Source organism: Haliotis rufescens, unplaced genomic scaffold, assembly GCF_023055435.1.
Source record: "Haliotis rufescens isolate VD_foot unplaced genomic scaffold, xgHalRufe1.0.p SCAF_23, whole genome shotgun sequence".
Lineage (NCBI taxonomy): Eukaryota > Metazoa > Mollusca > Gastropoda > Lepetellida > Haliotidae > Haliotis > Haliotis rufescens.
The window spans coordinates 7,187,327-7,203,084 of NW_025963924.1; the positions used below are offsets into that span (position 1 = coordinate 7,187,327).

General features: G+C 38.6%; 1 protein-coding gene across 1 annotated transcript; it reads right to left on the reverse strand.

The window, feature by feature from the left end:
* Positions 1-4,443: 4,443 nt before the first annotated feature.
* Positions 4,444-15,482, reverse strand: LOC124146528 (universal stress protein A-like protein). The gene is made up of 4 exons (XM_046516842.2): positions 15,290-15,482; positions 10,752-10,832; positions 7,927-8,033; positions 4,444-6,274 (listed from the first exon to the last, which is right to left on the reverse strand). The coding sequence occupies exons 1-4, from the start codon at positions 15,363-15,365 to the stop codon at positions 6,056-6,058; spliced, it is 483 nt and encodes a 160-aa protein (XP_046372798.1). The 5' UTR covers positions 15,366-15,482; the 3' UTR covers positions 4,444-6,055.
* Between the last annotated feature and the right edge of the window lie 276 nt (positions 15,483-15,758).

Sequence of the window (15,758 nt, forward strand, 5' to 3'; positions counted from 1 at the left end):
GGGTGCTGTCCACACCCAATGACACCCCAGTTACCGTATAAAGGCAGTTGTTGTGTTAGCCGAGGTCGTCTGGAAGCCTGTTAGTTCCCATCTGTGTTCACGTGTCGGTAAAAATACCAGTGAAGATCCGGGGTAGAATAGGTCTTCAGCCACCCATGCTTCCCGTAAAAGGCGACTATGCTTGTCGTACGAGTCGGCTAACTGGATCGGCTGGTCAGGCTCGCTGACTTGGTTAATGCATGTCTTCGTATCCCAATTGCGTAGATCGATTCTCATGATATCTACGTGATTATTTACCGACCGCCGTCATATAGCTGGAATATTGCTGAGTGTGGCGGTAAACAACAAATAAACAAACAAATACGGAAAATCTCTTGACAGACTTCTTGGAAATGATGTGAATACAATCTAGGTCTGCCTGTCACAGAAGTCAGTGCGGAGACAATGGAACATCGATGACTTGGACGCCATAAAGTCGATATGCCGTCTAAGAGGATATAACCATATAGTCCCGGTAGAAATCTTTTGACACGTTCATCGAGTGTCCTTAGGACAGGACGCTGAAAACGTTTTCCGACTATCAAAATATCGTTAATACTGCGTTCTTCTTCCTGAGTGATTTAGAAAGATCTGCGCGTTCAAGTTGTCTGCAAAAACAAACACGACTATTCAGTTTTATTCAGGCACAGGTCAGGTCATGTTCGTTGGTTTAGCACCAGGATCTTGTCGGGTTCCGTTACATCAATCTACTTGGTGATGCATAGAAGATTGATTGGGCATTAGTAAATATCACAGCAGATGGAAGCTGATTGGTATGTCGATAGTATTTTCCCTTTGGTAGACGGCTTTGATGTTTTACCCTTTTATACGTTGTTGAGACACGTCACTTCCGATTGTGAGGTGTGTGGAACATGGCCGATAAACAACAAGAGTTGTGTTGACGCTCTCCAATTTGGGTTAAGAATCCTCCGTAAGGTAAATATTGTAACCATGGTAACAGGGCAATAGGATCAACTGACTCAAGTGTTCCTTTATATGGGCAAGACAAGCATGGCTTGCTATTACCAAGGAGAGGTCCCATCAAATCGATAAAGTCAATAAGATAGTCATATCGGTATAATCGTATTCCATAGCTTTATTATGTCTAATGTACTTACTGACTCTGCTATAGGCTGTTATTTGCAATGTAATTATTGAATCCCATGTAATCAAATCATCGCTTTAGCTGGATATGTACAGAACAGAAATTGTCTGAATTTCTTCGCTTGTATCTTTATCTCTCTTCAATGTAAACATAAATAACATCTTGGTGTATGTTTTTTCCTAGATTCAGATGCGTCTGTTACCTGAAGGGATGTTGAAATGACATAAGCCCTAAATTCTTCTTCCAAATAAAAAAACAAGTTGTTGAAATTCATATAAGTTCAAGTTTATCAAAATATTCCTTAATACATGATCACGTGAGACTGTGGTGGTGGAAATATCCTAACTATCAACCCTCAAAATCAAATTTCATACCATTTCATTTCTAATCAATATATAAGCAACCCATGCTTGCTACAACAGGTGACTATGCTTTTAACAGGCTACTGAGGGTATGGACTGGTCAGGCTCGCTGACTTGGTTGATGCATGTCATCGATCTCAATTGTGTGGATTGATGCTCATGATGTCAATCACTTGATTGTCTGGTCCAGAATCGATTATTTACAGACAGCCATCATATAGCTGGAATAGTGCTGAGTGCGGCGTCTAACAACAAACAAATCTTATCAATATACTTGGCAAATGTCACATTTGTATGAAAGTGCATTTTCATAAGGGGGCGGGATAGTTTTTACAGATATAGTACACAAACAAATAATCTTGAAGGGCATGCTACCCGACCAATAAATAAAAGCACAGCCCAGCAAATTGGAAAGGGGTAACTGTCCAATCAAGCCATCCTTGCATCATATAACACACCCTGGGGAGTAGTCGTCATACAGACCCTAAAACAAATATATCCAATACAGCCTATGCAAGTCTACAATATTTGGCAAGTTTAGAATACTGCAGTATCTGAAAATGAAGAGAGTCTCTTGGCTCCTTTTTATTATATTTCATAACTGTAATGTAAGAACTATTTTTATCTGGTCTTTGAAGCCATTTAGAAGTGAATAAGGACGAGAATTTATGGATGTCAAGTTCTTTATTATGAGGAACAAAATGTTTTGGAGTACATGCTTACTCCTTCATCAGGTGAGTGAATACCATGAGGCAGAGAGCATATATATGTACATGTAAGGACAACAAAATTGATAAGATAACAAAAGGTGGAAACAAACAAGGGGTGGAAACTAACAAGGGAAGCCAACAGATGATTTCCTCATAATAAAAAGGTTGACATCCATAAATTTTCTTCCGTATTTTTATCTGTAAAATATGTTCATTTCAGAGACTTGATGTTATTCTACCTGGGGTTGGTTGGTTGGTTGTTTTTTTAAAGCCGCACTCAGCAATATTCCAGCTATATGACGGCAGTCTGTAAATAATCGAGTCTGGACTAGACAATCCAGTGATTAATATCATGAGCATCGATCCACACAATTGGGACCGATGCCATGTATCAATCAAGTCAGCAAGCCTGACCACCAGACCACGTTAGTCGCCTTTTACGACAAGCATAGTCGCCTTTTACGGCAAGCATGGGTTACTGAAGACCTATTCTACCCCGATCTTCACAGGTCTCTTCCTGGGGAGTAGACAGGGTGAAGCTTGTTCTTTTTTAACAATAAACATAGCCTTGATCACACAGTGATCTACAAGCTAGCTGAGTGCATGTATGATGTCATGCTTATATATATTATCCATGACTCACAAAGTTGTTGAAGTGACATTCTTCTTCACTGCGATATATGAAGGTGAAAGTAAAGGACCTAACATGTCCATTGTTGTAAACCAGTCATTCACCAGGCAAAACATATAACAGACATTAGGCTATTTGAGAATTAGGATATTGAGATAATGTTCTATTGGGAGTGTGTGTGTGTGTGAGTGGTGGTTGGGCATCTGCAATATATTCCTGATGGTGCGTTGAATCAATAATGACCTAAATTGACAGGTAGCGTGCAGTAGGGCAAGTTGTTAATTTTGTATAACCTCAATTACCAGAAGGGCTTATTTAAACACAGGCTGAGATACTTGACCAGGAATTGTACTGGTGAAGCTGCACTTCAGATATTATATACAAAGTACAAACAGTTCCTGCATTGAAGCTGCATAAAATTCAAAGTCCAATCTAATGACAAATTATCAGAACAAATTTCAGATTTCTAAAACAATTGTCTCCATTAATTTCTTTACCATATTTCCGTGGTAAATAAGTCAAATTATAACACAGAGAACATAATATTCCTTTGATGGTACTCCTTTTAAGGTGTAGGCACGCTGATCCTCAGAAATGACAGGTTGAATGAAAAAATACACAATGCTCCATCATAATTTACCCTCAGAAATGACTACATAAGTTTATTTTCAAGAGAGATAAATTAGAAATGCTGGTCTGTATTTACAAGACTTGACATTGATTGGCTGATTGAACAAAAAATCATCTTCTTACGGTGTGTGTGTGTGTGTTTGCGATTTTCAGGCAGGTATCTATCATATTGAATAAAATATCTGATTTTAATTACAAATACTTAATTGCCTTTATGCACTGTGACATTGACCTGTCAAAGAAGTCAATCAAAATCCAGGGAACTTGCCTGAGAAGAATTATATACCTAGCTTTGTGATTGTTCTTAAAAAAAAGCCAAAGTGATCAAAAGCTGTTTGTAAGGTTATTTCATAACTATATAGTGGTATTGACCTTTAAGGGTCGCCTATCACATGCCAGGACATTCACCTTTACTTTTATAGAGGTCAGTGTATGTATGAAACTCTTACTTGTACAGATCTTCTGCAATGGTCATGTGGTAAATAAAACTGGATATTCAACTATTTCACACTTACATATTACAGATAGCTGCTAGTATTTCATTTAAATGTATTGTGATGAGAGCAATATTGAATTGTGTTGGAACAAAAAGTTAGTTGTGTCCATGTAGGTGAGGTCAGTGGGGTTTAATATTGCCGAGTGCGGCATTAAACAACAAACAAACAAATAATGTTGTGTATGCCGCGCTTCAACATGGATACCCCACTCACAACACAGTAAACTGATTCCGAGCCAACCAGTACTTGTTCTATCCCCATCATACCATTTGCCAGGCAGGGTAACAACAAGTACCATCTTTTAACATCTTGTGGAACCACCGACATTCAGCGCTCAAATCAGATGCTCTATCCACTCGACTATGGAGGCAGTCTTTAGCCATATAGATACATGTATGTAGAACGTTTGTAGAATATGATATTGACATGTTCAGAAGATACGTGTATGTAAATAAAACACAACAATGTATCTGTTCCTGCAAACAGTTTAATCAATGACTTCTGATTATCATAGGCCACCGCATACAATAACAATTTTGATAATTGATATTCATTAAAATGAACAGCTGTCCCAATTGAACTGGCACTTAAACATGTTAACTGCAAATCAATAACCTGTTTATCAGAATATAACATTTCACAAACATTTCCAATAAAATGTCCACTAGTTGTTATTCATTTGTTGATTTGTCTGGTCAACAGTATTGGTCTGGCAGTATAAACAAAACCTTTTCCTAATATAACAAGTTTATCTTCTGATGAACAAATTGTTTTGGTCCTCATTTGTAATATTAACAAGGTGCATGATTATCCAAGCAAATACTAAAGGGCTGGAGCGACAAGACACATTCTGGCAAATATCTCTCTTGATTTGCTACCCACCTTGAAAACACAATTACAGAATAGCTAGTCTGAGTCACATTTCACTAGCATTTGTCTAGTGGGCTAAAATATTCATGCACCTACGTACCATGCACATCCGTAATAGGTGACTATGTTTGTCGTAAGAGGCGACTAAAGGGATCGGTTGGTCAGACTCGCTGACTTGATTGAAGCATGTCATCGATCCCAATTGTGATGATCGATGCTCATGTTGTCAAACACTGCATTGTCTGGTCCAGACTCGATTATTTACAGACCGCTATCATATAGCTTGAATATTGCTGAGTGCGGCGTTACACAACAAACAAACAAACAAACCAGGCACATCCACTTCTGTTATGTAAGTTCAAATGGAGTAATTGAGAGAGAGTAAATGACTTGATTATATGAGTAATAATAAAAGGACACCAAAAACCTTAATACTTGAATATGAGATCTTTTTGATTTTACGTTGAGCAACCTGTTGAGACAGGAAGTAAGTACGAGCATAGAGGAACCAAATAAAATTGAACTAAACTACATGAAAATTCTGATTAATATGTGAAAATTGCATTCATCGAAATTTGGTCTGGTCCAGGAATGTTTTCAAGTCAAGTTATTAAACAAAATCTCACACCTTCTATGCTGATAATACTGTATCTCTGATTTAGTATTACCTGCTGAATAATAAAGAGATGTACATGAACACAATTGATGTGAAGTTAACAAGTCATTACATCTTGTCCTTAACACTTCTGAAAAGTGATTAAAGGTAAAAGGTTTGACAGGCATTTGTTTATGACATTATGCCCTAATTTGGAGACATATCTTGAGACATTCAACACTGTCATGTGACCAAAACCAACTTAAGCCTAGAATTATGTTTGTGTGGTCTCAAATGAATCACAAAAGGTTCAAATATTCAACTCTTTGCAAATGTATGTAAATTTAATGTAAACTAAAGGATGGCTTAAACTTAAAATGCTATTTGGAAGAATAAGGCAAATATTTTCAATAATTTTTACAGCTCCATGATTATTTATCAAGCAGAACCAATTAATATGAAGAATCACTTTCTCCAGTTGATCACTATCAGGGTAACACAAAACAGCATGGAGTTTGCTTTAAGGCCACAATGTGTTTGATAACTGAGTCCATGTACGGTATCAACTGATGACGTCAGTCTCTACTGGAGGCTTCAACTTCAGGCAGTGGAGCTGTTAATGGTCATGTTTGTCATGGGCGCCCTTCAGCCGACATACAACGACAGGTACATGTGCATGGTGAATGATGTAGTCACTGACGCTGCCCACAAATGTACGTCTGATCTGCCCCATACCGCGTGTACCTGTCACAATGAGACTCGCCTTCTCCTCATCTGCGACTTGACACACGACCTCCCCAGGGCTGCCTCCGACACTCTTAATTCTACCTCCGATCTGAAAGTTAACTGCAATATTTACTACTCTTCTCTATACTATGTCAATTTATTTATATGTGGAGGTCGAGTTGTGGTGATATAATGATGGTTGGATATCAAAGATGAGATCAGGTTTCAAATCATAAGTTCATAAAAGACTATAAACAAAACAACAAGTATTTTCTATTTCCCACTGAAATTCCCACTTGATATTCTCAGGGGTCTGGGATTGTATCGAAAAACAAACATATTGTCCCTAAAAATTCTTCAAAAAAGTAGTTTTGCTTCAGACTGTTGAAAATAAAAAGAATTGGCTGCGACAAAAAATACATTGTACCAATGTGTTTTTCTTAAAAAAAGGCTCATAGACTCATAGTCCCTTCCCCCTTCCTAACCTGATTTCACACCAGTATTCAGTGTCTTCCCTAGGGGCACTCCCAAGCCCCCCCCCCCCCCCCACACACACACACACACACTCACACACATCCACCCAACCCCTCCCTTACAGTTGTCATTCCAGCATCCTTACAGTTTCACCCGGGTTATGGGTGGGGTTGGATTCCCCACATGGGTACAATGTGTGAAGCCCATTTCTGGTGTCCCCCGCAGTGATGTTGCTGGAATATTGCTAAAAGCAGCATAAAACAATATTCACTCACTCACCCCACTATCCTTTAAGTTTCTTCCAAAGGAGCACCCTAATTCCTCGCCCAACCCCTCACTAACAGTTCTCACCCCAGCATCCTTTCAGCTTTAACATACACTGAATGTCCCCAGTAGTATGAACACAGGATGCTCCCCAGGCAAAGACTCTGAGATGGTTTCATGATAGCCCAATGCCAGTGATTGATCTACACTAACCCCCAGTTTCTGTTATCATTAAGTTTCCCTGAAAACAAGGTCACCACAAGTTTCATCCAAAGGGGCACATATTCCTTCCCAACCCATCCACACACACTACCCATCCCTAACCTTATCCCTAAATCATCCTTCAGTTTCTTTGCAGGGGTTATCTTAATTCCTCCTTAAGGCTTTTTCCTAGGATATCTGGGGGAACCTTATTATTCCCCTCTCCTCCCCTTCCACTATCCTTTCCTAACCTTATCCCTCATCTTTCAGTTTCTTAATTCCCCTCCCCACCCACTACCCCTCCCTTCCTTTCCCTGCACACTACCCTTCCCTCACCTTATCCCTCATCCTTCGGTGTCTTAATTCCCCTCCCCACCCACCCCCACACACTACCTCTCCCCACCCACCCCCAAAGACTTCCTCTTCCCACCCACCCCCACAGACTACCTCTCCCCACCCACACCCACACACTACCTCTCCCCACCCACCCCAACACTACCTCTCCCCATCCACCCCCACAGACTACCTCTCCCCACCCACCCCCACAGACTACCTCTCCACCCCCACCCCCACACACTACCTCTTCCCACACACCCCCTCACACCACCTCTCCCCACCCAGCCCCACACACCACCTCTCCACCCCCACACACTACCTCTTCCCACCCACCACCTCTCCCCACCCACCCACTACCTCTTCCCACCCACCACCTCTCCCCACCCACCCCCACACACCACCTCTCCCCACCCACCCCTGCACACTACCCTTCCCTCACCTTATCCCTCATTGTCTTAATTCCCCTCCCAACTCCCCAGCACTCACCCCAGCATCCTTCAGCTTCTGCCCCAGGGTTTCAAGGAACTCCTTCACCTTCCTCTCCTCGTCCCTGTACAGGTCAGTCAGTACAGTCACATCCGCCATCACCATCGCTGAAGATGACAACAAACTTGGATAGTACCATAAAAAACCATCATAAAACTTGTCATGGGATGACTTTATCTGACATACAAGGACAGGGATGTGCATGGTGAACAAGAAAGAAGTGAGCAAAGCTCACATACCCCCATTATCTCCGCTGGTCAACAACAAATAGTAAATAGTTTGTTAATTAAAGAAATATTACATATTTCTAACTGATTTTAACTTCAATGTTTTAAAAACTAAGATTGAGTTCCAGTGACAATTGACCCCCTCCCCCCCCCAACCAAATCTCCCATGTTACCAGTGTTCACTACGAGGAAGTAGATCACAATGAACACCTTTGAATAAAAATTTGATTGAGGAGTTAAATAAGAAGAATTATCAAAAGGACCAAAACATTTTGATATAAAAACACATAAAAAATGGAACAATATCATATAAGAAAATCAATAAATGAATAATTTCCATCTAGCCTTAACAGATATGGTAAAGAATTCATAAATTCAAACTAACACAAAGCACAGATACTTATGATGATCTACATGTGTGGAAACAATTTTGGAAAATATATTAGCTATACAAAACCAGTCATAAAAATGTCTAAATTCCATCATGTTTCCATGAAAACAGCAAAAGAGAAAACTTTCAGAATCTTATAAAAGATAAAAAAACAATCATAGTGGTTAATGTAGCAAGTTTGCTGAATCTAGGATACATAATATTGTAAACATGGATCGTACAAAAACTCTACCCAAAATTTATGTTTCACCATGATTCCATAGAAACGGCAAAAATAAAAAATTCAGAATCTTCAAACTAGCAAAAGGCACAAGCACTCAATGTGGTAAATGTGTGTAGCAAGTTTGGTGAAGCTAGGGTGCATGGTTAAAAAGATATGGGCCGTACAAAACACCCACCCTAAAAGTTTACGTTTCTAATGTTTCCATGGAAACGGCAAAAATTTTAAAGTTCAGAATCTTCAAACTAGCAAAAGGCACAAGTACTCATTGTGGTCAATGTGTGTAGCAAGTTTGGTGAAGCTAGGGTGCATGGTTAAAAACTTATGGGCCGTACAAAAGCTCAGACGGACGGAACGGGACTAATAATGTAGTCGCTGGGGATTATGATGCTGGATCTGCTCATACCAAGTGTACCTGTGACCATTAGAGTCACCTTCTCCGCCAAGACTTGACACAAGATTATTTCACTCATATAAAAGTGACGTGCATGCATTTAGATAATTTGGTGTCAGGCTAGTTTGGGGTCTGACATGAATTTTCCTTTTAGCACCACCCTGAAATTTTCATTGCCCTGGACAATATTTTCACTTTTGTGATACAAACTACCTATTTATTATGCTGAAAAGGTTGAATCAAAGTCAAAATGAACAAGAAAACGTTATCACTATCCCCCCGCCATGGGGCACATTAGAATTTTGTTTGTTCATACAGTAGTAAATACATAAACTATTAAAAAAGAGTCCTATAAAGCCTTAAGAACAGATAGGCACTAGCACTAGGGTTGCTTTATGTCATCAGAACAAACGATTAAATGTGACACCAGTTTTCGAACTCATATGAGTTCATGACCAGTAACTTCAGTGTGCAAAATGTCGTTGCTCTAACTAAAATATTTTTCTTAGAAAATGTGTCCCTATTTCATGCAGTCTGCACCAAGTTGAAAAGCATGAAGCAAGGGCCACAACTCTGTCAAAATTAATCTAGGACACCAATTTTTGAACTCATTTGAGATCATGACCAATAACATCCATGTGTAAAATTTTATTTCTCTAATTAAATTGTTTTTTGAAAACGTGTCCCCATTGAGAATCGGAGGGACAGAAAGAAAGATGGACAGACAAACTCTGTTTCTATATCCCCAGCCCCCCTTTGTGACAGGGGATAATAATATTGCCCAAAATGGAACATATGCATGTTAGGCCCAACTAAATATGGCTGTCATTGTGGCATGTTTATCATCAGATCAAAATCCTGTGAGCACTTCTTAGAGGCACCATAACTAAAATCATTCAAACAAAGTTTCAGCTTTATGGGCCTTGTGGTTTCAGCAGATGCAGAAACACTAGAATAAGGTCAAATGTCATAGCTGGATCAAAGGTCATAATATGCCAAAAATGTATTATTTAATTTGAAATATTGTACTTGCTGTTTCATTATAATACATGCAGAAATGGCTGGCCAAAATTGGACTGGAATTCTGTGAGCACTTTTACGAGATAATATAGCTGTGATAATATATTCAAAGTTTCAGCTACATGCAGTCCTTGTAGTTTCAGAAGAGATGTGGAAAATGCTAAAGTTAATGACTGACAGACAACTGGATGACAAACAATGTGCCAAAACAAAGCTTATTCACTCTCAGTCAGGTGAGCTAAAATTGAAAGGACAGACATACACAGAGAATGAATGGGATGTTGGACAAAACGTGATACTGTGACCAGCTGAGCAAACAATGGACAACTCTATGTCTTCAATCATATGTCACCAGCTGTGCACATACCAGTACCAGTATTAAAAAAAAGATAATAAATTGCTTTAAACACAATATACATAAACGTGTCACCACCACCTAAGTTTCAGTGAAACATTGACTACACTGTATCAGCGACTAGGGTACAGAAAACGTGTGGAGAATAAATGTCACAGACAATGATATGTTAAATATGCAATGTGTTCATGCTTAAAGTAGTCAAAGATGATACGTACGTGACTGTATAATTGTGTGGTACTCTGGGCAATGCACAAAGATCACATGGTCCTTCTTTCTGTAAATATTCTTCATATACCCTGAAATGACAAAACAATCATAGTTTCATACATCTATCTCAGACTGTGCTTTAGAACTAAGAAGAACATTTCTAATAAAAGCCTTCATGAAATTGTCCTTAAGGCTTTGCTTTTGAGATACAGCAGGGATTTACCTTGGTCTATTTATTTGCCAGTTGTGGGAACTCTCCATCATACAATGTATATGTGATGCCTTATGCTTATTATAGATGGCTGATTCCTCGTTTGAATCAAAACAGTGATAGGGTGAAAATCTGACAATGACTGTCCAAACATCGATTGCCCTTATTCCCTACTGTAAGGCTTCAACAGGCCCAAACATATGGACTCGGGTAAGACTCGGCTAGTGCTTGATTACCCGCAACTGTATACATCTGTTGAATAAAATAAGATCTTACGTACATACTTCAATTTAATAAGTTTTAGTCATTCCAACATTCATACTTATATGCATCCAGTGGGATTCTCACTGATTTTATTCGAGTCCACTCATAATTTTCATGCACATATGAATGAATGAGTGAGTGAGTGAGTGAGTGAGTGAGTGAGTGAGGTGAGTCGGTTGGGTTTAATTCCTCTTTCAACAGTATTCAAATTTTATCAAGGCGTGTCAGATTAATGTTGGAGGAAAGCCCAAAGTGATCCAAATGTTTACCACTTTTGCGAAACCCATGAGCAAGGGTATAGAAAAATAATCGGGGCAAACCAGGATTCAAACCGACAATCAGAGATTTCTGGCATGCAAGGGACGCAACTCTTACCAGCGAACTGCAGTGCTTTAGATGACTGGGCCACTTTAAGGAAGAAGCTCTATTTCACATTCACTCAAACCCTGATACATTTCAGAGTTTTAGAATTTCAACCCATGCCAATCAAATAGGACAAACAAATAATTATCATTTGGTTTGTTTTTCTCCCTTAGACCTGTAACTAGTGTAAGGTCTCGTACTGTAATGAAATAACTATGTTATGAAATGTACCTGAAATGTAATAAACTTGTCGTGGAATAATCTTGTAATGAAATAAACTTGAAATGACATTAATCTTGCTTGGCTAATGTACATGACATCTGTCAAGCTTCCTCTGACATCAACCTCTGTCAGTCAAGCAGACCAGGAAGTGGGGCCACACAATACATCTTCGAGGATCTGACAATGTACATGTGGGTCAAGACAAGTTACATGGGAAGTTATAACAGTGCAATTTACAATAGAAACTGTTCTCATTCGTTATTCATCATATTCATTTATTTACCACCTGCTCAATAAGCATTATCTTTCGCTAGAGTATGCAACTGATTCAAGAGAAAGGATGAAGTATTATAAGGACCCTTTTTGGACCATTGGAAATGTAAAATTTTAAAGTTTCAGGAAAATGTTGAAATATTGTTATCGAAAATTATCAGACAATAGCTGACAGCTAGCCTTTTTTCTTTTTTACACTTGTAAGTCTTACAGAAGCATAGCTAAAACAAGTAAAAAAAGAGTATATATTTTGAGCTTCAAATGAAAATCTGAGAATTAGCAACTCTGTAAATAAGATGACTTTTATTATATATGTTTGTACTGATTGTATCTAAATTAGCTTTGAAAACCAACCTGGGTCAAAGACTTGTTTATGTTCAAATATCAGAAAACACTTCATGAAAACCTCTAAAGTCAGCCTTTTTTACCCTTTTAAGCCTCACCTACTCATTTCTTCTTGTCATTTGTCCCAAACATACCAATTGTTGAAATGAACAATGTCTAATTCTCATTCACATGAACACATCTGATAATTTTCATAACAATTTCTAAAGTTGCTGTATTCTTAAATTACACAGATCCTGTTGGTCAAAAAAGGCCCCTTATTCCACTCTGTCCTCTCTCTACAATATGTACATCACACTTTAAGCCAGACCTGTTTAGTGACATGGTTTACAGATTTGTATCCCCATTACACCTGAAGGTAGGATGTTGTTTTTAAATCTCCATCTCTAAAAATATGTAAATGGCTACTTCTTACTTCATTGTGCCACAGAAATCTAAAGGTTTGATAAAAACAATGAAATTATATGTCATTTAAACAATCAAACATCCCTCTCTGTTACACAGATTTATTATTTTTGTAGAATAGTTAGTGCTTGTTTGGTTTCTTATAAGTAAGAAGTAAGAATAATGAAGCAAACTTAATGCATTGTTTTCTCCTTATGCCAATGCTGAAATTTTTACAAGCATTTTAACTTACTTTAGAAATACACTGAACAATTGAACAAGGAGAAAAGTAATTATGGCTAAGTAGCTGTTGTTTCTGTATTTTAGGATCTGATTTAATCCTATTTCCCTTAATAGGGACCAGTCTATATGCCACTATAATATTCTGCACATCATTTAGATGTGGCATGCATTAAATTCAGGCTTTATGAATGCATTCACACGGAAGAGACTAACTGAAAATTAATCTCACATTCTTAATTTCAATATTATCATTATTATTTTTCATCTCTTTCTGAATACATCAAAGGTAAATTATCATTCTAAGGCCACATGAAGACAATATTTTTCAGTCCCAGTGGATACTCACAACCCTGTTTGTTTTATGTTTATTTTGCTTTGATGCAAGCATGGCATTGAAAATAAAGAGCAAAGAGATAAAAGATAAAAGATGATGTGCCTTTTCAGGCAATTCAAAAATATAAAATGAATACGTCTTATTGTGGTTGTTGTGCCATACTGTCACCTTTGTAGTGCATGTTTTTTTCAAATGTAAATTCAGAACAACTGTTATTGCAAAATATCTAAACTACAAATGAACACAAAATATGTTTCAAGCTATTGATACAAGTACAGTTCTTATCATTTTTATGCACCAAATATACATTTACTGTCCAAGCAAATTGCCCCCAAAGGACAATATTGTGAGTGAGTGAGTATGGTTTTACACTTCTTTTAGCAATATTCCAGCAATATCACGGCGGGGAACACCAGAAATGGGTTTCACACATTGTTCCCATGTCGGGAATCGAACCGGGTAGAATAGGTCTTCAGCAACCCATATACTTGCCGTAAAACGCGACTATGCTTGTCGTAAAAGGCGACTAACGCGATCGGGTGGTCAGGCTCGCTGAATTGGTTGATACATGTCATTGATCCCTATTGCATGGATCGATGCTCATGATGTCAATCACTGGATTGTCTGGTCCAGACTTGATTATTTTACAGACCGCTGTCATATAGCTGGAATATTGTTGAGTGCGGTGTTAAACAAAAAACAAACATCAACGTCCCTTTAGTAAATAAATTGTAAAAAAAAGGTTAGGGATCATGAATATTGGCGGGAATATTTTTTGTAGTCAAGACTGAGCACATAAAATGATGTTTCACATATAAAAATATTTCATGATCCTGACCCTAGAACCGTAACTTTTTTTCTTTCAGTATAAAGAGAGGGATATATGATTGTAAGAAAGGCATACAATTTCACTGTTTCAATCACACCTTCAAATTCTTGTGATTGTGCTTATCAGGACTGACCTTAGTAGTTTTAAGGTGTGGTTTTCACATGATTGACTGGAATGAGTAAATGTTTTATACCAGATCTATTCCAGGTATTGTACACCAGCTTCTGACTATGTCTGTCAGGGACAGGACTTCTAGTTGGCAACAAACCAGGCAAGATAACAGCATGTTATACCCATGAAGACCCCGCTTAGAATGGCTCTTCAGCGACCCATGCTTGCTGTAAAAGACAACTATACTTGTCGTAAGAGATGACTAATGGGATTGGGATCGGGATCAGGATCGGGATCGGGTGGTCAGACTCGCTGACTTGGATGATGCATGTCATCCTGATGCAATTGCGTAGATCGATTCTATTGTCAATCACCGGATTGTCTGGTTCAGACTCGATTATTTACAGACCGCCATCATATAGCTGAAACATTGCTGAGTGAGGTGTTAAACAACAAATAAACACAACATGTTACACATTGTGGCCTCCTGATCCTCATTTTAGCTAGTGCTTACTAGCATAGGATATATGCTGTGACCATGCAGACACATTCTTTATTTCCCAAATCTATTATTATGTACCTAAGATGCTCATACAAATAAAAAAGATTGTGGTGCTTCTTGAAGGTACACAATCACCAGTGATCAGCTGGTGATATACCTCACGGAACGATCAGTGACTGAATGCGTGACAAATACGTTATTTCATAGGGAACATTTTACCTCAGCACCGGCACACCTACTTCGAATCACAATTTTCAATAATTAATATAGTGGTCTACGTTGGCAAATCGATATTTGCAAAGATAGTTTCTATTCAACACGACAATTTATACGTGTAGATCTATCTAGCGCACAATGGACGCCGCGTAGATGGTGAAAGATGGTTAGCCTGACATTTTTACATGGCGAACAATAACTACACTGAAATCGTCACAGTCCGTAGCTGAAGTGCACGCTGCTACTTACATTGAAATGCTTCGTCGGAGTGTTTGCTCCCGTCCATAGCGATGACGACAGTTCTATCTGAATCTGCTTCTGCCATTTTTCAGATCTGTATGTCAACTTTCTTCGAGTGAAACCGCGAGCTGTCTGCTGCACCAACAATTTGCCTTCTGTCCTGTCCCTTCGAGCTTTCTCGAATGCGAGGTCACTCGTGACAAAGTTCAGAGTTCACTTCGCGTGGCGCTGAATACCAATTTACTGGAAATAACAGAGTGTAGTTATGCGTACATGCATCTAACAAATTGTTGTGCATATTTTGTTTTCGGATAGATCTACTGGTCACCGAACAGTTATCCACGAGCTCGTTTTTACCATCACCTCGTTATAGCGCACGTTCGTGATCGCGATTCGTTTTACTTCAGCTCGTTTGTCGTTATAGAAGGGAGAGATATTAATCCGAAAATGATGAGCAAAATAGACTCCCGTTTAGAAA